Raw genomic sequence first — 26,649 nt, 5'->3', positions numbered from 1 at the left:
TTCATTTTTATTCATAAATCAACCAATAACAATCCTCTTTGACTGGCTGAGCATATCATATATTATTTTCTTGTTAAAAGAAAATCAATCCTAAATACAAGTGAATATATCCCAAGGTCAACAGCTGCTTTGCATGATATTAATCAATATCAGTGCAAAATAGGAATATCAGACCTCACAGTATACTTGTGTATTGATAATGTAGACAGTGAATTATTAGTTTAGATATTGATATTTTTAACTGCAGGGGAAAGAAGTATAATCCACCTATTTAATCAGGAGATCAAATAGATATCTACACTTCACTGAAAACAAGGGTGGAATTACTTAAAATTCATATAAAGCATACCACAGCTATCTGTTTTCACATCTCATTCTTGTGACATGAAAATGAGGTGAAATTTTGATCACTTATATGGAGAAGTGAGTCTCTGACACTGGTTCAAATAGCAACTACCTTATTAGCATAAATGAAATTCAAATGCGATGCTGACTGCAATCTCTCGTCGTCTCTTTGCGTCAGGTGACCTCCTTAGTGACGGAGACAGCAGCGATGGAAGCTATGACGAGGCAGACAGTGGTGTCGGCACAGGGAAAAAAGGTGAGCCTTGGTCAATTATTTCCTTTCCAGAAGGATTTTATGTTAATGATGCTATTAGTGAATGTATGTGGGAGTTGTTTGATGTTGTAATGATTCCTGGGTCATTACAAGGGATGTTATTATGAAATGAATTGGGCTCGTTATACTCTCCATAATTGTTGTTTGTATACATGCGTATATTTTTCTCTTGTAAAAGCCTACATATTTATATAAAAATATTGTAGTACATGTATGTTCAGGATGAGGTATTTGTATGTTAATATATAAAAAGCATATATTATTTTTCAAAGCTGAAATCATACAATTTATTAAGAGTCAAAGCTGATATGTTATTTTTACATAGAGAAATGTACACATCGATCAAATCAAATCGGTATGGTTCGAAGTGGTATGTGCATCACATTGGATAGTGTGTGTGCTGCAGTCTGTGTGTTTTCATGGATGCTGTATTGATGAGTTCATGGAATTCCAATTATTTGGACAGTGGAGAGCAAATATCACTGACATATATGACATGTACATGGTACATTCATATCAAGTGGAGATATCAAACTACACTAATAAACATGTAGTGATGAAGCAGGGTAGATATTATTTGTGCAGTACATGAACATGTAGGGACAGTGATTTTCCATTATTTATTCAGTTGGAGTTTATTGGTAAATCAAAATGGAAAATCAGTTTTGGTTCTTTACTTTTCATGTCATGAAATTAATTGAATTTACATACCAGTATAGTTTGAAAAACCCATGCATGTTTTTGCTATGTACATGTACATGTACATCTTCTATGGCAAATTGGATTTTTAATTTTAGATCAAGTTTGATTTGGAAATACAGGTTTTAAGACATGGAAAAAGACAATTTTGTAAACAGAAAATCATTGCACACTTTATAGCTATGAAGGCCTATATACAATGCACATTTATAAAATATTAAGTGATTTATTAAAAAATTTTTTTAGACATATCTCAAGCATTGGTTAAGGTTTGATTATGTAAATAATATGAGTATCTTGATTTATTTCTTTTTTTTTTCAATTAGAATCATACATTTTAGGATATTTTAGCCCACTCCAATTAATGTTTAAATTTTCTTGAAAGAGAATCAATTTAATAAAATGCGCATGTATATATTTACAGTATATTTTACATGTCTCTTCATCAGATAGGCTTAAGGATTATTTATATCCTGATAATTTTAAGCCCATTTTATGCTTGAGAAATAGTTTCATACCAAAAAATGGGATAATAACAGTTATTTCAGTTATGCTAAGGATTCCAACCAAAATGAGTTAAAATGAAAAATCCTAAATTCTATCCAAAATGTTAATATAATGGAATAGTGACCAACCTCTTTTTTTGGGGGGGGGGGTGCGATTCATCATTTCACAAAATTTATTAAAGAGAGTATCTATAATCTGTTTAACTAGAAAGGAATAATCAGCGTTTTCAGTCATATTTAGCATATCAATATGCAGTTATAGGCATTTTAATTCAATATTGTATGGGGTCACAATGGTATTTACTGTATATACCGTATGTACTTGTAGACATTATTAATTGCATTGTATGGTTGTGTACTCTCTCTTGCTGCCCAAATTTTGACATTAATTTCCCCTGGACCCTGTAATACAATCCACCATGTACACCATGTTACAATCAATTTTAAATATTAAATGGTTGCAGCTCTGTACTGTATGTTACCCTCTATATTGATTCTGCTGAGTACATGTACAGAGGTGCCAACTAGTACTGATTTTCAGTATTTAGTACTGAAAAATGAGAAGAATACTGATAGTTTCATGCAAAATACTGATTTCTAAGTTTCAGTTTTATGTGTTGTCCTATGGCATTTCTTCGGAAATACTGATTTCCTCACCAAAATACTGATTTTCTACTTTTAAAATACTGAAATGCTCTTGTTCAAGTTGGCAGCTCTGCATGTACGAGTGGGGGAGAGAGGGAGAGAGAGAGATATACCAGAGTTGTTAATAGAGTATTATATGAGTGCATTCTTGCATGGACTAATTAAAAATACAATGGGTAACACTGTTAGGTGGGACTGATTATTATTTGTACTAGAAAGAAATTCAGAACCACTCCTTTATGTCAGATACCGGGTACACATAAATATTATAAAGTCATAAAATAAATCTAATATTCTAAAGATGTGAAAAAAATTATTTTCTTTAAAGGTGAAAGGGGTACCTTTTTAAGATTGTTAACTACTTTTTCCAAGGATGTCTCATATTTGCTCTGAAAACTAATTATGAATAAAAACATACACCCATGTAACGAGGCATGAAATACAAACATGCTTGAACCCTTTTCATTGTGCCATGGTCCATAGGAAACCACCAGAGTGCAACCGCTCAATTTCATCTTCATAATTCTTCCGCATACTTTCATATTGTTTGGTCAATGCCAATGATTTTCGATGAATTGCAGTATTATATTGGTGGTGTTTGTCTGTCTCTAATGAATATGATGATCTGTTATGGAGTTTGATGTATCTGATTTCTGAGGATCTGTTTAGAATTTAAGAGCTAACATTGTGATTGTGATAGTCCTGGGCGATATGTCTTTTTTGTATAATATCCTTTGTAAGTATTTTCACTAGATTACCATCATAGAATTAGAACGATTGTTTTAGGTAATGCTGCGATTTGCTTGAAAAGTATAGTAATGTATTTTTGTCTTTTTAGTATCACATTATGTACAGTCAGATGACCTTTTAACCAGGCAGCATTGTTTCATGTGTACATGTATTGTATTTATTGATTTATAAAGTGAGACTATGAAACTATTCCACTATGAAACATACTAATTCTAAACAAAATTAAAGATAAGTTTATATAAATAGTCAGGGGCCTTAGCAAAATTTTGGGGACAGGATTTACAAAAGCGCCATTTTTTGCATGTGGGTCCCTGGTATCAAAAGCATTAATTCTAGATAGGGTGCCCTGAAATCGGTGAAGGGCACCCTATTTTAAAATACTAATTTATGCAAATTTTATTCAAAAACTCATAATTCACCATATCTCACTAAAAATAATTTTCAAATGCCCAATTTTTGTGTATTTGGGTCTTCTTTTGCTAAACATTTAACTGCAGGTCGATTTTTTATAAAATTGGTGAGTATGAATCAATTTTTAAGGTTAATTTATGCAAATTATATGCAAATCACATGTAAAAACACATGTTTTACCATATATCGACATATAAAATTGTCAAAATCACAATTTTTTCCACATGTGTCACTGGTACCAAAAACATTAATTCTTGATAGGATGCCTCGATATCAATGACTGGAATCCTTTTTCACAGGGCTAATTTATGCAAAATTATGCAACATCACACTATTCACCGTGAATTACTGTATATGTATAGTACAGACCTAAACTTTTCTATAGAAGCCTATTTCTTTACTTTTTTTTCGGGGGGGGGGGGGGGGGTGGGGGGTATTTTGGATTTATTTTGACGGGACATCAAATCTAGATTGATTTCTGTACAGCTCCTGAATAAGAATCAATTTTCAATGTTAATGCAAATTTATGCAAAATTTATGCAAATATGTGTAAACTCATCAATTATCATATTTTGAGGTTTTAAGCCGAGGGACAAGCACAGCGCTATGCATATGAGACACTGTTACACAATTCATTATAGTGAATTTCCATGCGACCAGAGGAGGGTATCATGTTTAAAATGCAAATTTATGCAAATTATAAATCCTGTGCATACCCCTTTCACAATTAAAAAAAAATCATAATATCATATGGAAAAGATAAACAGTATTTCATCTTTCTTTTCAAAGCAATTCAAGAGGTCAGATTTCTTTCCCAAGTAGAGTTTTCCCCTGTCAGAAAGAGGGTATATTGGATGGTTCTCATGGCAGAAAAAGCTGTCCATGTCTACCCCTCTGACAACTATGTACATTTTTTTAGAACAGGGACACATAAGATTTGAGCAAAGAGACCTGATCCTTCTTTTTCTGTCATCCCTTGATTGAAGGTGACTTGAATAATTTCAGTGATTTTTCTTTATTGGCTTATGAATTGATCTCTATCTCTAAAACTAAGGTGACACCAAGACCAAATTCTCCCAATCAATTTTAGGCCGAATCAGAGTCGAATCTGTCTTGAATAGGTCCCGAATCAGAGCTATCGTCTTCCCAAAATAATTATCCAAATGCCTCCCCAAGATTAATTCAACCGAATTCCATCCAAATACATCCCAAATGTGGATCGAAAAAAATGTGTCTGGCCACATTCTGGAGTATTTTGGAGGATATTCGGCTGGTTTTAAAATTTTCAAGACAAGCAGAATCTCTCCAAGATTGTTTCCGTTGGGGAGGGAGAACAGAATAGTCCCGGATCCTTCCGAAGCGATTCAGGGAGCTCCCCGAATCCGAGATGAATAAGTACCGAATCCAGGCCATTTTGGGCAAAATTGATCCGACTTTGTTCGGGAAAATTTGGTTTTGGTGTAACCCTTTGCTTAAAGCTAGGGTTAGAACGGAACCGAATCAGCTGCGAATCCATCCATATACACGTATTCTGGTGGTTTAGGAATATTCTGTTTTGCCTTCGTAAATACAAGAATATTTGGGAACATTCGCTGAAAAATTCAGCTCATTTTGAAATGTTCAAAACCAGCCGAATACCCTCCAGACTATTCCCGAATATGACCACAACAAATTCCATTCGGGCCACATTCGGGATGTATTCTGATGGAATTCGGTTGGATTTTTGGAGGCATTTTGGGGTATTTTGGGAAGACTCGATTCGTAGTATCAGTCGTAGAGTAATTAAAGGTCCAATTCTTGCCCCCCCCCCCCATATCGTACGAATCATTACTTGAATACAAAGAAGAATATAGACGAATGAGATGAATTGGCCAGAAATTATAAAAATGGCATCCAAAAAGCTGCCGAATCGGTAAATTATAGCCCATTTCGAAAGAATCTGGCACATTTTCGGGAAATTTTGTGGCGTACTCTGCAAATTCGGGCATAATCGTTCGATTCGGCGGGTCGTTATTCAGGTTATCATTTGGCGAAAATCGGAGGATTCGGGCTAAATTCGGCTCGATTCTGGCCGCTCTTGCTCGATTTTTGCCACTGTTCTGGTTGGCATACGGCTTTATGCTTTATGTACAATTGAAGATTTGAACTGAGTGATAGAGGTACTTCAACAGTTTGGCCTCTTTTCCACTGTTAAACCCATTGGAATGAGACTAATTATTATAAATCAACAGCTAATTTACATAAATTAACATAGTTTTGCATAAAAACATGATTTCATATCATGTTTGATAAGGAAATTTAATGCTATTGACCTAAAAGAGACTTTCTTTGGTTTGGTATCTCTTTATTTACTTTTATTAATCAATTCCTATTGGCATATGGCTTCATGCATAAATTACTGCTAATTTACATAAATTAGCATATATTTGCATAAAGTTGCAATTTTCAGCACCAGGTTCTGTGGGAAAAATTAAAGCTATTGACCTGATAGAGACTTTCCTAAAGTTTGGTATCTTTTTATTAACTTTTATTAATTCCCATTGCCATATGGCTTCATGCATAAATTACTGCTAATTTACATAAATTAGCATATTTTTGCATGGAGATGCAATTTTCAACACCATGTCCTGTGGGAAAAATTAAAGCTATTGACCTGATAGAGACTTTTCTAAAGCCTGGTATCTTTAAAGTTGCAATTTTCAGCACCAGGTTCTGTGGGAAAAATTAAAGCTATTGACCTGATAGAGACTTTCCTAAAGTTTGGTATCTTTTTATTAACTTTTATTGATTCCTAATGGCATTTGGCTTCATGCATAAAATACTGCTAATTTGCATAAATTAGCATATTTTTGCATGAAGATGCAATTTTCAACTCCATGTTCTGTGGGAAAAAATGAAGCTTTTGAACTAATAGTGACATAGGGAAAGTTTGGTGCTTTTGTAAACTCTGTCCCCAAAACTTCAAATTTAAGGCCTAAGGCCCCTGACTAAAATGAAATTTTGGTCAGAAGCATCTTGATTGCCTTACCGATTGGAGGATTTCCAAAGCATTAGATTTCTTGACATCCAAATATAAATATATAATAACTCTGTTATTTATTGTTAGTTAAATTGTTCTAATGTATTAAAATATGAGTGTTCCTGTCACCTGACTGACACCTTGATTTGATACATGTCTCATGTCTTTTATCTATCTTGTCTCTAGCGATGGTGTCCGATGTGGATGTTCAGGCTCTAAGAAAGGAATTGAGACAGACTCATCAGCAAAGAGAAGAACTTCTACTCAAGGTCAAGGTATTAAAAGGGGAAGTTTATCCCAGCATCAACTATTTTTAAGTAGAAGCGTAAAAATGAGAGTAAACATATAAATTAAGTTTTGACCCAAACTCGTCAAATAATAATTAATTGTGTGACCACATATAACGTTAAGCAGTTGCTCCAAATGTTATGTGATTTAAATTTCTTCGCCCATATTCTGAACTTTTATTTTGATTTCAACTCTGGTCTGGTTTAATTACTTGTATGGCGAGCAAACTTTGACTACAATCTTTTTCAGTAAAAGTTAAATTTCCAAGCTCATTTGACACTTAAATCAATCATAACTGTATGGAAATAATAACCATTATTTATGCATGAGCAAAAGAACAAGAAAAAAACCCCCAAAGAAACGATAAGAAACAAACAATGTAAACAAGCTTTTGATTTTTGTCTCGCCCACAAGAGGTGAAGGCGAGACTTAGGGATCCAAATGTCGTCCGTCATCTGTCGTCCATCTGTCACAAACCTGTAATGACACATAACTCCACAACCGTAAGTCGCTTTCCAACCAAACTTGGATGGATGATGGACTTGGGGGATCTGCATGTTATGCTGCAGTCTGAGGTCACATGGTAAGGTCAAAGGTCATTTTCAGGTCAACGTTAAAGTTTACATGCAAGACTCTTCTGACACCTAACTCCACAACCGTAAGTCACTTTTCAACCAAACTTGGATGGTAGATGGACTTGGGGGACTTACATGTTATACTGCAATCTGACATCATATGGTAAGGTCAAAGGTCATTTTCAGGTCAACATTAAAGTTTACATGCAAGACTCTCTTATGACACCTAACTCCGCAACCGTATGTCGCTTTTCAACAAAACTTGGATGGTAGATGGACTTGGGGGCCCTGCATGTTATGCTGCAGTCGGAGGTCACATGGTAAGGTCAAAGGTAATTTTCAGGTCAACGTTAAAGTTTACATGCGAGACTCTCTTATGACACCTAACTCTGCAACCGTAAGTCGCTTTTCAACCAAACTTGGATGGTAGATGGACTTGGGGGACCTGCATGTTATGCTGCAGTCTGACGTCATATGGTAAGGTCAAAGGTAATTTTAAGGTCAACGTTAAAGTTTACATGCAAGACTCTCTTATGACACCTAACTCTTCAACCGTAAGTCGCTTTTCAACCAAACTTGGATTGTAGATGGACTTGGGGGACCTGCATGTTATGCTGCAGTCTGACGTCATATGGTAAGGTCAAAGGTCATTTTCAGGTCAACATTAAAGTTTACATGCAAGACTCTCTTATGACACCTAACTCCGCAACCGTAAGTCGCTTTTCAACCAAACTTGGATGGTAGATGGACTTGGGGGACCTGCATGTTATGCTGCAGTCGGAGGTCACATGATAAGGTCAAAGGTCATTTTCAGGTCAACGTTAAAGTTTACATGCAAGACTCTTAACTCCGCAACCGTAAGTCGCATTTTAACCAAACTTGGATTGTAGATGGACTTGGGGGACTGCATGTTATGCTGCAGTCGGAGGTCACATGATAAGGTCAAAGGTCATTTTCAGGTCAACGTTAAAGTTTACATGCAAGACTCTTAACTCCGCAACCGTAAGTCGCATTTTAACCAAACTTGGATGGTAGATGGACTTGGGGGACTGCATGTTATGCTGCAGTCAGAGGTCACATGGTAAGGTCAAAGGTTATTTTCAGGTCAACGTTAAACTTTACATGCAAGACTCTTATTACATCTAACTCTGCAACCGTAAGTCACTTTTCACCCAAACTTGGATGTTAGATAGACTTGGGGGACCTGCATGTTATGCTACAGTCGGAGGTCACATGGTAAGGTCAAAGGTCATTTTCAGGTCAACATTAAAGTTTACGTGCAAGTGTTATTCCATCCCAGTCATTTCACAATGAAGTTTCGATATAATTCTCTTGCGTGCCCTCGCAAATCATGATATTTCTGGTTATTTTCATAAGTGGGCGAGATACAAAATTGCTTTTGCCTTGTTTTACATTTTCAGCTTTCCATAATTTTAGCATGGAGTTTGGACCATGGACTAGATTAAACCAGACTTTAGAGTACTGGCCCTTGAATCCTCATCTTTAATAGTGGACTGAAGCATTGTTCATCATTCAATATTTTGAAGAAAAAAAACACATACGTGTATAAACTATTAGTTGGACACAAACGTAATTCGATTAAAGCTGATTCAAACTGCTGAGTGGTTGTGACAAGTCACCCTAATCCAACTTCACTCTCAGGTGAAATGTGTTTTAAAAGAAGATAGATGGATATTGATCTGAATGAGAATTTTGGTGAAATAATGAAATCAAACCTGTCATCTTTGATCTTTGGATAGAATTTCAGGGAGAGTTCCCAACAATTCCAGGCCAGCTATGAGAAGGAGAAAGCCAACAAGTGGCAACAGATCAAGATTTTGCGCAAGAGTCACGAAGCTCATATGCAAGAGAAACATCAACTCATAGACAGTCTTCAGGATATCATTAGAGACCAGGAAAATAGGATTCTTGAATTGGAAGGAGGCGAAACAGGTGAGAATTAAATGGTCTGTTTTAATTGAAGTACCTTTCTTAAGGCAGATCGTCCTTTAAAAAGCCAATTACACAGAAGTGCTGTCCTGCCCTATCCATCACCAAATACCCATAAATTGATGAGAATTTGTTCAGGCTTATAAGTACACGACCATTGTTTTACGACCATTGTCATACCCTCAGATCCATTTTGGGGTAAGTTCTCCAAGTTCTGCGAATGTGCAGTATGGTCTGAGTAGCAGATGAGGTGCGCACTTTTTTTTTTCTTTTAGTTCATCTGGCTCACAACCCAAGCGCTCTGCAGCACCCATGTGTCTATGCGCAACATATTTGAAGGGAATTCATAAATAGAAGTACTTATAATTTGCTTTTCCTCCAAACCTTCGAGAACTCCTTTCAAAAGCTCTCATAATTTAAAAAAGTGCTCGTACAGTACCTCCTTTGAGTCAGTATTCTTGCAGGGATATCATAGGTAGTTTGCTCTCACACTGACAAACAATATATTGTATTTTGTGATCAGGGTAGATTTCCCTGTCAGAAAATAACAAGTATTTTGAGTTTTCAATGGGTCTGAAAGCACCTAATGGGGGCCTGTAATGGACTTGTAATACAAAATTCCTTGTATGTTGTTGTGTGGGTAGATTTCCCTGTCAGAAAATACCAAGTATTTTTTGGTTGTCAAATTAGTCTGAAAGCGCGTAGTGGGACCTGTAGTAGGGCTTTGAACCGTTGCTTAGTCTTGATACATTGTAAAGGCGGGTTGGTTTGATCTCATGCCATTGTTACTTTGTAGGAGGCACATCAACTCACTCACAAAGCATCTCAAGTCGATTGGAAGAGCTCATTGATGCCCTTGGCGAGCAGCAAAGTCAGGTGGCCGAAGCGAGAGAAAAACAGTTCACCGCCGAGGAGGCCTTGAGGCTGATGCAACAGAATGGGCATGGTGGAGGCGGGGACCCTCATCACCCCAGCCCTCGGGATGATGAAGATGATGATCATAAAGCAGTGAGGGGTAAACATAGCAACCAAGCATTAGAGTCGGGCCTGAGGCAGCAGCTGGAGGAGGCTAATAATATGATCAAACAGATGCAAGAGGAGCAGGTGAGATGAATGATTGGAGTTAGAGATGTGATTGATCTGATTAATCACAAATATGGAAGTATAAGTTGTGATTGATCTAATCAATCTCAAATATGGAAGTACAAGTTGTGATTGATCTAATCAATCTCAAATATGGAAGTACAAGTTGTGATTGATCTAATCAATCTCAAATATGGAAGTACAAGTTGTGATTGATTTAATCAATCTCAAATATGGAAGTACAAGTTGTGATTGATCTAATCAATCTTAAATATGGAAGTACAAGTTGTGATTGGTATGATCAATCTAAACTATGGAAGTACAAGTTTTGAGTGATCTAATCAATCTTAAATATGGAAGTACAAGTGGTGATTTATTTAATCAATCACGAATATGGAAGTACAATCTGTGATTTATCTAATCATTTTGAATATGGAAGAACAAATTGTGATCGGTCTGATCATTCTCAAATATGGAAGTATAAATTGTGATTGATCAAATCACTTTCAAATATAGAAATAATTGGGTACGGTAGTCAAGTTATTGGATTCTGTACTAAGTCATTTTACATGTTTGTCTTTAATGCCTGAAACATCTTCATTTTGAACGCTTTTGCTTTTACAGAAGCAGCTCAGTGGGGTTACGGATTATGAGAAGGAGGTGGAGCAGTTGAAGGAAGAGGTTGGTAAACTAAAAGATGATTGCTCCAGATATAAGAAGGAGGCTCAGCACCAGGAGCAAGTCAGGAGGAGGGAGTCCAAGTCACTCAAGGTTTGTAAATATTACAAGTGTGAATGGGAAGCCCAATGGAGCAAGCTTGGATGAGTAGACTCATTGATTCAAAACAGTTGACATATATGTAGCATGTTATGATAAAAGCGTGCCTTTATTACTTGATGCTTTCTCTGTATGTGTTGAAATAACTGTAATTGAGGATGAAACATGGCTAAACCAAGAAACCACAGATTCAAAACCACCTTTGTGAATTAGGGCCCTAATGTCCAGGCTCTGTCCTTGGTCAGTGCTAAGACCAAACATTTCCTACCTTTGACTGCATCTATTGTTGGCATTATTGATTAGTTCCCTGTCCCAACTCAACGCTCCTCAAGCCATCTATTGTTTGGAATGACATACTGTTGGAGGGCTATTGATTGGACTTGAGCCTTTGGGCTTCCTTTGTATGGTTTATGCCCCTATGGGATCAGTATGTGTCCATGTGCAGTGATGGTGTTGATGAGAGTTGAAGTGCTCTTAGACCATTATGGTGTGCTTTAAGGTAAGAAAGGATTAACTAGATGGGATTAAAGAGAGAGAAAGTGAGAGAAGGTTGTTGAAGATAGAGGGTGGGTGGGGTATAGAGATTATTCTTCATATGTTTTATTTGGTTTATGCATTCATATGGAGAGGGAGAGAGATAGGGTGGAAAGAGTTGATGTGCAACAAAAACAAGAATATACATATATAGTCAATGGAATACATGTAAAACTGTTGATCTGTATTTAAAAGTATATTACTATGTAAATGACCAAGAAAGCACATGACAAAACATGCATTATTACGGTCAGAAAATGCTGCAGATTTTGAAAAAAAAATATTTCATTTCAATTTGATTTAATTAAGTTTTAGTTCAAGATTATTCATATAGGCTAAAAATATTCTTTACAATAGTTTCATGTTTAGGTTCATCGTAGTCTTATACATTATGAAACTGTACAACTTATCCAAGTGTTAATTCAATTTGACAATTGCATTATCTTGAAATTCCATTATACCCCCAATTATGTAACTTGAATAATGAGGGGAAATTAATCTCGCAATTGTCTAAAAAGGTATAAACAGACAGGAAAACTATATGTGCATAATCATTTGTTAAAGTTAAATATTACACAGATTAAAAACATTGGTCATATTGTACCAAAACAAAATTAGTAATTCAATATATAAGTAAAGTATTATTTGAATGTACCAGTGCCCATAGAGTAGGGAATTAAGGATTCTGAGTTATTCATTTTTGTCATCATTCAGTTCAGTTTTTGTTCTCTGTTTTGAAACATAATGTAAACAAAGTTCATTCATACATTAAGAGAAGTCAGAATAGTTTTTAGAAATTCAAAATCAAATCTTGCAGAATAATTTTTTTTTTTCATTAATTTTATGTTTCCCTTACTTTATCTCTGAATGATAGTGGAGCCAGATTAGTTTCTGTGCAAATCGTTTCTGACAGACTGTGGTGTTTTTTGTTTGTACTCTGCCATGCATTAATGATTCACTCAGAATGTACTCTCAAATCCTAGAATAGATTTCTGTCTCACATATCAAATTTATAATAACAGCATTCATAATTATTGTATCTATCTCGTGAAAATGATTTTCAATTATGGGGGATTCTCTGTATATGCAACTGCTTATTAATCTAATGAAGATATGCCTGTAAAACGAGACTCAATTTATTTAATTCACTCAGTTTATTTGTAATAAAAACATATTTGTGATTGTGGGATCTTTCTCAGAAATTCTAAAATTATTTTTTTTAAATCTGGGATGCAATGTAATTGCTTATTAATTGAATAAAAACGTCTATTATTTAGGCTCATTTTATTAATTTTACAGCAATCAGAGATTGAGAAGCAGCAGCTTCAGAAACAGATGACCAGATTACAGGCAGAGATGGCCGATAAGATGAAAGAATTAGACGCATTATCAGCTAAACAGTCGGATGCTGTGAATCAATCAGCTGGTAGGTATTTCATCCCCTTTTCCCTTCTTTTCAATTTGTCTTATTTTTTCTTATTTTACTCCTTTTCTCTATGAGGGGTCCCCTTCACAACTTCTGCTTCTTCTTTGTCCCAAACCTACCATGCTATATTGCCTTTTGTCAATTATTGTAAAATATTGTTTGATTGATTTTTTTACATGAACTTGAACTTTTGCCCCAATCATTTTGACATGTATGCTTGTCCTTTTCTGTTATATATTTTGTAAAGTAATGAATGTCTAGATTTGAATTTCAAAATCAAAATAAAATCAATTTGAGAATAAATTTGAATATGCATTTTAGATATGACGTGTACAAGTATGGCAATAAATGCTACATGTATCAACATTACCACCCGTTTCATCTTCCTCATGCAATTCACATGAGGGTTTATAGTTACCATCAGTGGTCATAGGATGTTTTCATATGTCACCTGATGTTTTCATATGATGTCACATGACAGGTATGGTTGAAGACATGGAAAGGATGAAGGATGAGATGAAGAAACAGATCCGAGACTTGGAGTCCCAGCTGAGAGAGAAAGAGATTGAGCTAAGAGAGAAGGAGAACCAGATTGCTGAATTAGAGGCTTATAAAGACAAAGCACAGATACTGGAAGTAGAGGTCTCGAAGCTGAACAATGAACTCTTTGATACAAAACAGTCATCAGATACGGCTCTTATGGCATCTAAGGATGGACATCTCAAAGAAATTAAGGTAAGAGTTGCTCTCATTTCCAACAATAAATTGTTTTTCATCCATTTTAAATAACTGGTTTACTTTCGTACCTAGTATAAATATATATTTTGTTGGTATGTTATTGATTAAAAAACACACATTAAGCTTCATTTGTACATTTGTTGATTTTTTTTACTTCACTGATTGAATTAAAGCTTGAAAATGTATCAATGTATTATGTTTTCTTGTTCTTACCATCTCATTTTTTGTTCTCAATATCACATACAACAGAAATTGCAAGCTGCCAATAAGTCCAGTGCTAAGCGGATCAAGGAGCTTGAAGAGAAACTTGCCAAGGAGTCAGAGAATCTCCTGGACTCTGCTAAGAAGCAGCTCCAGGCTCAAGAATCCCTGGAGAAGGAGCTGAATGTGAAGAGTAGCGAACTGGAGAGAGTCCGGGAGGAGTATGAAGAATTGAAAGCCAATCCCAAGGTTTGTATTAAGTAGAATTATATATACCACATAGTTTCATGATGAAAGTTTGAAAGTAGTACAGAAGTAGTGAAAGTTGTGATATGAAAAGTTGTTGTAATGGCAGTAGTTAAAGTAATCATAGTAAGTTAAAGTAGTCATAGTAGCATAAGTAAAATTAGTTGTAATGGTAGTAGTAGCAGCAATGTTAGAATAATGATTCTGATATCTATCAGAAATGGTATCTACCAATTTGTGAGTTCAAGTTTGGTGTTAGCGTTGGAAGCACAATATAAGATTTTCTTTCCTAAATCCATTATCTACTATGATTTTTATATACACACAAAAAAAACTGATTCAAACTATATTATTAATGGCACAACACTTTGTTAGGTTCATCCTTGGGCCAAATTTATTCCAATTATTGTGCTATACTAATGTAAAAATTGACACAATACCAACTCCAAGCTTGAAATCACCCACTGTAATATTGTTGAACAAGCCAATGAAAAGTTGTAATCGTTCGATGAAAAATTGATTAATTGATAAAACAAAAATTGACCTTTGATTGATTACAAGTTGTTTCTTGATTTATTCTCCATTCATTTAAAAAAAATTCTTTGTGTGACTAATTAATATACAAACTTGTCATTTCCCAAAACACAATTCACTTTCAGTTTCAGAATTTCTTTCCAGAATTCCACAACACAAGTAGTTTCAATACCATACTTTATCTGCATTACTTATTTTGTAATTATCTCTGTTATGGTTTGAATATGTTTTTGTGTCATTATTACCTTGTAAATGCATTGCAATTCGGCCTTAGCTGCCATGTTGTCTTGTTGATTTTTATTAATAAACCATTTATCTATTTTAATCTTTAGATTGTTGAGGTTGAAAAACGAGTGGAGGTGGAATCTGAGGACGCTAAACGAGCCTTGCTACAGTTCAAACTGCAAAATAATAAACTTAAGAAAGATTTAAGTTCTCTGAAAGAAACCCATGCAGACACTGAGAAACAACTGGAAGACTCCAAAAATGAGGTTGATTCAATCGTACAAAAGGTAAGTTTCACTAATTTGACTTGTCTTACATACCTTATTTTCATTTTGTTTAATTTGTGTGTCTTGCAAAATTTTTACAATTTTCATTTATTTGGGATGTTTTTGAGACTTTATCCACATATTGTAAAGTTAGGCATGTGATTATTGTCTGATAGTGTAATATACATTTACAAAAGTCTCTATCTGGGGTGTTTCATGAAAGGACTTGTCGGATAAAACGTGTCGGACGTTTTATCCGACAAGTCCCACTTCATCCAACAGTTACCATAGTAACAGTACCTCTCAGCCAATCAACATCAGAGAAAGATGTCAGATTTGACAACTTGTCAGATGAAAATGTTGATGAAACGCCCCCCAGGTCTCTATTACTTTTAGCCAGTTTATTGCACTGATGGCACATAGTGGTGATTCATTACTTTATTTGACCTTCAAATCGTGCATTATAAAGGAATAAATACAAACAAGCATCTTTTCCTTTAGAATCCTCTAGTTTATTCATGCAGGCATACAATGGGGAATTGAAAAAATTGCTGTAAAGCCAATGGACGTGACTTTGTTAAGTTCGGTTTTAACGGTGCACTTTGCCATTTATTTTACAATCATGTCTTTCGCAAATTGTTTTCATGTCCTATGAAAATCACACTTCACTGTACCACTGGGTTTTATTGGGATAAAGCAAGGTTAGTCATAAGGTTCATAAGGTGAATTTATTGTCTAAATATAGTCCATGGAAATGTGCATTTTAATTGTGGTATTTTGATCATTGTTTACATAAAAAAAGAATATGTGTATATTATTGGTGTATAGTTAAACATTGATGCATATATTATTGTTAAATAGGCAAGTATAAGCATTTCGTAGCATAGATAAGTATTAAGTGCATGTATGGAATTTTGAGGATTTGTGTAAATTTGTGTGAATTATTTAAATTGTTCCAGAGCTACCAAGTCTCACGCATTATGCGTTAGACTCAAGCATTTTGGACTCTTGTTCATCCCCTCAAATCTCTGTCTCACGCAACTATCACAGCCTATCCCCATATACATTGTACACAATGTCTGTGATCTCACTCAGATTCACAGAAAATCTCACACATAGCTGGTCTTTGAACTTGGCATCTCTGTTGTTCTGTATTTGTTCCAGCTTGAAGAAAGAGAGCAAGAGATGGCTGAAGTTCAGCAACAGATGGAGGAGGAGATGAAATGTTTAGAAGAGACCAAGGATGAAGAGATCCAACGCACCAAACAAATGGCAGAACAGGAGACCAGTTTCATCTTTCAGAAATACTCCTTGATGAGGACCAGGTTTAATCAACTGAGACCTGGACTACTGATGATAGCCCAGGAATATCAGCAGCTCAGGTCCATGTGTAGCCAGTTCCCTCTCATGCTTAGTAAGGCCATCGAAGACACTAAGAATGAGGTCAGTTAATTAATAATTTGTCATCAATAACAATTATAACATTATGCTTTTATATACCGATAAAAACATTGTAATTGTAATGTTATCTCTAAGCGCTTTACAGATATTTTAATAAGGTCATTGGATCCTGGCATGCTCGCACACAATTGTGAGGACTATCTCCATACCCTTGGGAGCGTTCCAATAAGAGTTCAAGACTTGATTGCGAGGCATATAGCTTGGGCTATCGCATCCTTCCAGGTATCCATTTAAAACCTTGGTAGAGAATGGCAAATGAAACTGAGAGATATCGAAATGGTCAGCATTGAAATATTAGTTTAAAATTTTCTTTGGTTGTCTTTGCATTTATTTTCTACTAATCCACATCATGTTTCAACCACTGATTCTTAGAAATTGTTTCTCCGTCAAAACATAAATCATGCAGTGTTGAATAGTGAATTGACATCTTTATATCCCTTACAGATTGGTGCAAAACTCTCCAAGGTTGCCAAGCACAATGAAGAACTCCACAAGAAATACCAGAAGGAACTCCTGCTGCGTAAGAAGTATCACAACGAACTCATCGACCTGAAGGGGAATATTCGCGTCTTCGCTCGCGTTCGCCCTCTCATCAAAGAAGATGGAGGAGGTGCGAATGCCAAGTCTGTGGTCACATTCGACGAGGATGATGATGGTCTTTTGAATTTGGTCAACAAGGGGAGATTGTCTACATTTGAGGTGGATAAAGTATTTAACATGGCATCTACTCAGGAAGAGGTAAGCACTCTATTCATTTGGTGTACCAACCCTTGTTCTACTTCTCAGATAGTCTTGATATCACATGGGCTACACCCATTTGGTCTACTATTAATTGATCTATATTGCCTTTGTATTACATTAGACTTGGTGTAATACCCACTTAGTGTAATCCTCATTTTGTCCTTTGCCAACTTTGTCTAATATCCACTTTGTCTTATTATTTTGCACCTATAAAATGAAAATTTGATTACTCAATAGTTCAATATACTAATTCGTGTTAGAACAAATGTATTTTGAAAGAAATGTTTTACTTTTAAATGGCAATTAGACCAAATGTTTAGTAGACCAGCTGGCTGTAGCCTCACCACACCTCTTTACAGTATTTGGCCCTTTTCAGTATCATTTAAAAATAGCCCAAATTTTGGACCATCAATTATCTCTTTCTTTTTTTTTATTTGATGAACTGAATGATAATGAATATTATGTATTATTGTAATTCATTGTTGATAAATTTATTTCCTGACTTTGTTTTGTCTGTTACATTTCATTGCTCCTTGCTCGATAGTATTAATTTGAGATTGTTTTAAAGTCAAATCATCATTCCTCCTTTGCAGGTGTTTAAAGAGGTTCAACCATTGATCATCTCAAGCGTCGATGGTTACAATGTATGCATCTTTGCTTATGGACAAACAGGGTCAGGGAAAACATTCACAATGCAGGTAAGTTCATTCATATAGTAAGTGATTGAATTACCAAATAATTTCATACACTTAAAACTTTGCAACATCCTTCCGAATGGACTTTGAATAGATAGATATTGTAAAAGGACTACAAATACATTTCAAATTCTTTATTTTCCCAAAGCTTTTAAAATATGGTAAAAATTGCTAATCAGTACTTTGTTAATTTTTCAACCAACCAAAACATTTTCGTATGTGATACAAGGAGACAAAGTCCAAGGCTAAGTACTATTTTAGGCCACTGCCAGTGTTCAGGGACAAGGCCAAGGCTAAGTACTGAAACCATAGCTAAGGGCCCAAGAACAAGACTTTGCCCTCTAAATTGTCCTCAAAGCCAAGGCTACCCTCTGTAAACACAAAATTGATGTGAATAAACATTAGTGTACATCTAAGTATTCCTGAAATAGAAATGTTTAGAATTTTATTGCCATTTATCTGTCACAGGGACCATCAAAGAATCCCGGAATCAACCAGCGTGCTCTCAAGTTACTATTTGAAGACACAGCATCACGCTCAGATTATTCTTTTACCATCACTGTGTCTGTCATGGAGATCTATAATGAAATGCTCAGGTAGGCTTATATATGTTATCCATGTGATAATATACATCCACTAAATTGTTTTTAAAAGCAAATGTAAATCAGCAGCCTTAGTAGCACCAGCTCAAGTTCTCAACTACTCGATTTTGACCAGCATTATGCAGTATTCTGAACTTTCAGTCTTGTAATGTAGGAATGAATACACCCTAATTCACTGCTGAATAATTTTCGCCACAATGCCAAAAGGAAGAATAATTTTCAGGAAAGTCTTATATCATATAGTCATACATACAGACTTTAAAGATTTCCCCTGAAATAGAAGTCTCAGCTTAGTTGTACTTTGAACTGTAAATCTTTTCTTTTCTATTCATTAGGGACCTTTTGAGTGATGATCCGTCCAACAAGTTGGATGTGAAAATGTCAACAGAGGGCGGGCTTTATGTTCCTGGACTCACAGAGGTTGAAGTCAGCTCCGTCGCAGATATCAATAGGGTGAGGTTTCTCTCCATTTTCTGCTCTGTTCTTCTCTATACCAAGCTTTAATTTTCCAGAAAATCTGAGGAACACATGTTTGTATGAATCACTTTTCAAATCTACAAAACATGGCAAAATCAGCATAAGAGCTTTACTTTTCAACATTATATATTGTCTGTTGTAACTTTTTTCTTGTTTGTTTCCAAAAGATGATAAGGAATAATTTTAAAAGTCTGATGTGATACAATCTGTCAGTTCATCTTAGAATGAATGAAACTTTGAAAAGGAATTCCCTTTAGAGTTACAAAAGCTTAAGATGGAACTTCAAGAGGAATTTAGTAAACCTCATTTAATTAATGAAGCAAAATGATCCAAAGGAATATGATTGAACATACATGTATAATTGTAATAATTTAAACGATTTGATTGATTTACTGAAACCATTTTCAGGTATTTGCAACTGGTCACAAGAATCGTGCCACAGCAAGCACAGACATGAATGAACACAGCTCAAGATCACATGCATTACTGTGTGTTAATATCATTGGAAAGAACAAAGCATCCGGGAAGCGAACAATAGGTAAGTTAGAATAATCCCTGCTGTCTGTGACTTTCCCTGACTTCTGTGAGTTCATGAAGATGTGTTAGTAAGTAAACAGAGAACCAATTCATCTAGTCCTCTCCAAGGGCCTTGGGCTGGATAATACAGCTTTCCAATTGATCATAGAGTTGATGTATATCGTCGGCGTTCATCCGAACCGTCGTCAATTTTGGTTAAAAAAAATTGATTTTGAGATTATTGCAGAAAATGAATGCCCTATTCATAACTGAATTTCTAGGCAGCAATTTATTTTAGTTTCTGAGATATGAGGGGATTTTCAGGGCATTGCCCTACGAATTTGTAATAATGCACAAATCCCATTGGAAATGTGAACTGTAGCACAGCGATACAACGTTTTGACCGACTGCGATTTCAATGCGTGCTGTCAACCAAACTGTCGTATCGGCCATCTGCATTGCATTGACTTTGCACATGAAAAGTGCCCATTGAAATCGCCGTCAGGGTTGTGTTCACTATGGCATTTTTGTACAGGGGAAATCTAAACCACTCAAACCGAACTTACAAGCATGGAGCTCTTTTGCAATATTTTCTATGATCCTTGGTTCTCTGAAATGGGGTTTGCACTGTCATATGTGGATATGACGGTTCGGATGACCACGGACGAAATAATGATCAGTAAATCAATTGCAATTATCAAATTATTATCATTCAAAAAGTTTTAGGTAATGAGGTCAGAGCTCTGTTTGCATCAATTTCTAAATAGAAATGACCAATCAAGATCAATTTCTAAATACGAATGACCAATTAAGATCATCGTTGCATGCACACTCTGTTTAAAAAGTGTGGTTCTATCTCATTTGCAATTCATCACAAACCCTTGTGTGATGGAGCCCTGGAATGAGTGGGAAAGACGGAGAGAGAGTCACGAAGCAGGAAGATGTTAAAGAGTAACCATACATATATTATAAAAGAGAACATAATATTAGACATGGAATGGTTGTAGGCATTATATTACATTATGCATACACAAGTTTAAAGGGATTGTTTAAATTTAGTAAGGATCTAAATATTTTTTCCCCTTGCAGCTCATCTTGGTATCATAATTGCAAACCTTTAGGTTGGACAGGAATTACCAGTACCTGATATTTTGAAACTAATTGGTTGCTTATTTGCTGCGGTTATAATGACTATAGTTATAAGCATCGTTATGTACGCTTGAGTTAACACTGCAGTTTATGGAAGAAACATATTCATTCCTATACATATTGCAAATTATGAAATGGTGCTTGCAGAATAAAATTCTCAGGGGTTTTCTCTTGAAACATTGCATGCACTGAATGCATGTAGGGCCCTCAGATCAGATTTTTGCAGACCACTTCAAAGTTAAATAATCAGTATTTTTAAGTGTTCATGGGAAGTCTGCTATAAGTCAAGTGTTGACATCAATTATTTGAATATTTGCACCCCACTAATTTTTTTTTCCTCTCTCAATTGTCCAGGTAAACTCAACTTGGTAGATTTGGCTGGTTCAGAACGAGTCAATAAATCAGGATCTGGTACAGACACCCAACGGTTGAAGGAAGCTCAAAGCATCAATAAATCCCTGTCGGCTCTGGGTGATGTCATCCAAGCCCTGAGAGCTAAACAGGGCCATATACCATACAGGAACTCTAAACTCACTTATCTTCTGCAGGAATCTTTAGGTGAGTTCTCCATTTATTACTTGCAATAGGCACTTAAAGAATTGTGATGCAATATGGAGTCTTGCTAGCATTGTTTCCTTATCTTGCATCATGTTTGCATGCTCACTTGAAATTTTGTGAAGACACAGTGTAAAATACCAACACCCTCAATGCAGTTGGTCAGGATCAGGAGCCAGTACATGTAGCAAGGTAGAGCCACTGGGTTACATTTTCAAGTTTCATGCTGTATGCTCCCAGAGTTACGGGGATATAATTAACACATCAAGGATGTGCATCTGAGGCAGATGTGTAACTTGGAAGAATGCATTGAAGATTTGAGAGGATGATTGATTTGCCCAGAATTGTGGGAAAAATGAGGTGATGCAAAGATTGAGAGAGGCTGTCTAGTATATGTACAAAATAGCAGTCTATTCAAAATTAATTTATCACAGAAGTTATGTCACAAATCTAAAGCCCCATGATACCTCAGGTCCTTGACCAGTATCAGCTGGAGGCATGATCAATATTGGGGTGTGTTTCTTCAAACAACTAGATATTTTAACTGACTAATTTGCTTTGAGCCAATCAGATGCATCAGTGGAAAATGTCATGATCAAACCTATTTGCAGTGTTTACAATGAAGCATTTGTTTATAAATATCAGCATGTGTCAATGTGTCCATAAGGAGTTCCACTATTTTCAATGGCTTTTTCTTGTTTGTTTTCATGTTATCAAAGAACTTGAAATTTTATGTTTAGAACACAGATGAACATGGAAATTTCCATTTTAAATATTGGAAAACTGGGGACTTTAGATTAGAACAACTGATAACAGACTAAATGATGGTGAAAAAAAGGTTTACGGAAACAGAGTGACAAAATTCCAGCTCTCTAAAGACTTCGTCTGTATGTATTTTCAGGTGGAGACAGTAAGACATTGATGGTAGTCCAGGTTTCTCCCGTCTCAAAGAACTCTGGAGAATCTCACTGTAGTCTTAGCTTTGCTCAAAGGGTACGAAGTGTGGAGCTGGGAGCAGCAAGTAAGAGAACAGACACAGCTGAAGTAGCTGCGCTCAAGGATAGGCTTTCGCAATATGAGGTAAGGTCATTTCTAAGATTATAAACTATTAGACATCTTTTCTGACTGATTAGGCCTAAATGAAATATGTATGTTTGCCGCAAGAGGAAAAATTATTAGCCTTTGGGGGAAAGTGAAAGGAAAGGAAAGTTGTTACTTGAAATAGAAATAGAAGTCACTATATTTACTATATGTACAAATGTCAAAATCACTCTGTCCTATGTAATTGGCAATTTGTTACTTAGATGTTTTTTTATTTATCCTATTATTAGTAATAATAATAATGGTAATAATAATACGCAAAAATATCACAGCACTTACAATAGTCAGAAATAAAATATGAATATAAATCTTAAGTAACAAAAAAGTATAGAACTATATACATTAAATTGCATCAACTATTGGTGTTCTCAGCTACACCAGATGAGGCCTGGTGGCCCCTTGCTTGCTGCTTTGTTCACTAACAATTTAACCCTATCTAGGCCGGGGTATTTTGGGAGTTCATATTGCCGGGGAGGGGGGCCTGCTTGAGATCTCGGTCGTTGACCGTGCGATCATGCCGCAAATTGACACGCGGGTTGCCTTGGACAAAATCTACAAAATTGTATAGTAATTAATTTCATGTGAATCGCTATGAAGTAATTATGCTAATTTATGTCTAAATAAAGCTCTAAAATGAAATAATTTTTGGTATAGAAACTCTTTGTGGTGTTCTTAGCAAGTGTACATGAAAAAAATAACAATATCAAATCATTTTCTTATGTATGATATTGTTTTTTGCAATTTCTTATGTATTTCTTTGGGTTTTTTTTACTTTTTGTTTTTCATTGTTTTTTCAATGAAATTTGTTTGGGACTCATCTGAGATCATAAAAAGTATAAAATAAATTCATTAAGACCAGCAAAATTAAAAATAATCATCTATGAATTTTGGTTGAAAACACAATTTGCATTGACTTTGTACACAAAATCACGTTTTTGAACCATTTTTATCTGACATGCACTTACATAATGTTGCATAATTTCGGAACCACGTACCCGGGCGACGCAAAATTGGTCTCAAAAGTTGCGCAAGACTTGAAAGTAAAAAGTCAGTGAGCGGCGCAGTAAAAAAAATTCGCATGGCGAAAATATTGCGTGATTCGTTGAGGGGGGCCTCTGAGGCCCCCCCGGCCTAGATAGGGTTAAGGGAAAGCCTGGTCATCACATCATTTACAGAAGCTCTATCAATATTGATATTGTTTTTGAGATATAAACTTTCAAAGGGTGTATATGGTGATGAAGCAAATATTACCAATTAGAAGGGTAAAATTTTATTAATTTTTGTGCTTCTTTTTCCAGGATGTTCCGACATCAGCATCGTATTCCACCCCTGCCAGGTCAAAGACTCCTACATCAAAAACGCCAAGGGCGACACCAAGACGGTGATCAATGAATACCATACACCTCATCATTAGCATCGTATTCCATCCCTGCCAGAATAAAGATTCCAACATCGAAAACACCAAGGGCGATACCAAGACGGGGATAGATGATTTCCATACACCTCATCATTAGCATCGTATTCCATTCCTGCCAGGTCAAATTCTCCTACATCTAAAACACCAAGGGCGACACCAAGATGGTTGTCGATGAATTCTATTCACCTCAGCATCAGCATTTAACTTCAATTGGTGATAAATGGCTCTGACGAGATACAAATGTTCTCTGTATAGTTTGTCTTGTTTCTATTTCATCTGAAATAAATTAAACATAAAAAGAATTAATGCAACTCTACTATGATGAATCCACTTCAAATTGGTTCATTCATCACTAGAGACATCTCCATGTAACTAAACAATGATTCTTGCAACAATATAATCAGCAACTCTTCTGATTTCTCAATCAAATTTAAAAATATACACAATTTTAGGAGGAAAACACAAAAATTATTTCATTATGTTCATCAATGTACACATTTCCATGGCATCCAACCAATGATTCTTGCAACAATATCATCAGCAACTCTTCTTAATTTTCTCAATCAACTTGCATAAATACATACCGTATTATGATGAAATCATAACAAATTTTTTTTCTGATATGTTACATGTATTTAAGAGTCTTTGTTTCAAATAGTTTTTGTTTACTTTTATGATCTGTTCCTCTTATATATTTCATGTCCACACTCCAGTGTGATTATTTCCATGATGAAAAAGAATTAAAAAGAAACACATATTATCGAATTATGTCATTTTGCTATTCAATTTACACATCTTCATAGTAACCAATCATTGATTCTTGCAGCAATTGTATTAACAACTCTTCTCAATGTATTAATTAATATGAATAAATGATAGCCGTCTTAAGAGCAAAACATTAAAAACTTCATTTAGGAACTCTGTGCTTAAGAGAATCTGAAGGAGTGAACTGAAGTGCTTCATTTCAGATATATATATTCCATATTTCATGATCACTTTGACCTATAGAAGAACAGAAATGGTCACACTAACATTTTGTCAATTTTGACAAGATATTGATCTTTAAATCAAATTATCCCATTTGTTCATGTACACTGTATTATTTCCACTCATAGGTACAAACATCTCATGTATGGTTTCTCTCTCTCTCTTCCAACTGGTGTATACGTTTCGAATCATGTTGTGTATGAAATATACGTGTAAAACATCTCATATGAAGTCATCCCTTCTGTTTTATCTATGACCTTGGCCTTGTCACACTAAGGTTTGCAAGTGATTGCAAATATGAAATAACCATTCCGATCCGTCACTCATCTCATGCGCATGCAACCATGATCTTGATTGGTCATTGACATTTTGTTATTGATTGCGAGGCTTTGCACCACAGGGTTCAGATTGATCACATCTGGGCCATATAATATGGATAATTACAAGTGATATTTGCAATCGATTGCAACTTTTCTTTTACATGGTTTACAATAGACATATGGTCACACTATTATGTGCAATTGAATGCAGTTTTTATGTAACAAGGCCCTGATATCATTAGAATGAATAGGATAATTTTGTGATTCTCAAAAGGGTTGGTTTAAAAGGAATTAATGCCTTTTGTGGTATCGAACAAATATTGATTCATGATGTTGATAATTAGTGATGAGTCTGATTTCTATGTATTGAAAAGTATTTATGGCTATGAAAATCATGCTCTGCACTGTCTACTGTCTTTGGTCACAATTTGTAATGAATGGTTAACATATGGTTCTTCAATATCTTGAGTCACTTTCATTATATATATATGTAACAATTGCCTGGCTGGCATTATATTAATAGTATTTTATATGTACATTGTAGATCTTATATTTTTAATGTTTTTATTGATATCATGAATGTAAAGGAAGTTAGCAATTTTCTATTTATGTGAATAAGTGTGTGCTGTTACATGTACTATAGAAAATAATATATATATGCCTCAAAATGTGATTGTTGCTGGGCTTATGTAACCAAGTCTGTTTCAGGAATTATTAATTTATGCCTTTCAAATTATTGAGAATATTTTCCTTTGTAAATCATTCAAGTTGGCTGAATCAAGAAATACTTAAAAGACATATTGACCAGTAATGACACAGACTGTTCACTGTAATTCACCATTGTGTGATTCAGAATTAAGGTTAAGAACTTACTTAAGGTCTAACTTAACTGGCTCTCTTCAAATGGGCAACAACTTTAAATTCACCATTACAAAGTTTAAAAAAATAAATGTATGTGTAACATGAGTGAAACTTAATGATAATTATGATATTTTATTTGATCTCGACTTATGGGAAGAGTACACAAATGTAAAACTTATTAAAGTGTATTGCAAATATTTAATGAAAATATGAAATATGCCCATTACACAAGCGTAATATTATGCCTTTCATATCGTATTCATTGCGTTGCCAGT

General features: G+C 35.2%; 1 protein-coding gene across 1 annotated transcript in view; it reads left to right on the top strand.

Annotated features, from left to right (window-relative positions):
• LOC121407297 (kinesin-like protein KIFC3) overlaps window positions 1-24,325 on the top strand; it is a 32,984-nt gene extending 8,659 nt beyond the window's left edge. Inside the window, exons 4-21 of the mRNA XM_041598283.1 lie at window positions 524-601; window positions 6,836-6,924; window positions 9,273-9,465; window positions 10,259-10,566; window positions 11,170-11,316; window positions 13,156-13,282; window positions 13,764-14,017; window positions 14,270-14,470; window positions 15,334-15,513; window positions 16,657-16,935; window positions 17,398-17,691; window positions 18,288-18,392; window positions 18,858-18,985; window positions 19,327-19,444; window positions 19,877-20,006; window positions 21,488-21,691; window positions 22,590-22,768; window positions 24,088-24,325. Coding sequence (XP_041454217.1) covers window positions 524-601; window positions 6,836-6,924; window positions 9,273-9,465; window positions 10,259-10,566; window positions 11,170-11,316; window positions 13,156-13,282; window positions 13,764-14,017; window positions 14,270-14,470; window positions 15,334-15,513; window positions 16,657-16,935; window positions 17,398-17,691; window positions 18,288-18,392; window positions 18,858-18,985; window positions 19,327-19,444; window positions 19,877-20,006; window positions 21,488-21,691; window positions 22,590-22,768; window positions 24,088-24,174 — 3,101 coding nt within the window. The 3' untranslated portion in view covers window positions 24,175-24,325. The remainder of the gene's footprint in view (window positions 1-523; window positions 602-6,835; window positions 6,925-9,272; window positions 9,466-10,258; window positions 10,567-11,169; window positions 11,317-13,155; window positions 13,283-13,763; window positions 14,018-14,269; window positions 14,471-15,333; window positions 15,514-16,656; window positions 16,936-17,397; window positions 17,692-18,287; window positions 18,393-18,857; window positions 18,986-19,326; window positions 19,445-19,876; window positions 20,007-21,487; window positions 21,692-22,589; window positions 22,769-24,087) is intronic.
• The last annotated feature ends 2,324 nt before the right edge of the window (window positions 24,326-26,649 follow it).

Source organism: Lytechinus variegatus, chromosome 2 (genome assembly GCF_018143015.1).
Source record: "Lytechinus variegatus isolate NC3 chromosome 2, Lvar_3.0, whole genome shotgun sequence".
Classification (NCBI taxonomy): Eukaryota; Metazoa; Echinodermata; class Echinoidea; order Temnopleuroida; family Toxopneustidae; genus Lytechinus; species Lytechinus variegatus.
Note: the sequence above shows the minus strand (reverse complement) of the source record. Positions and strands in the feature narration are given on the sequence as shown.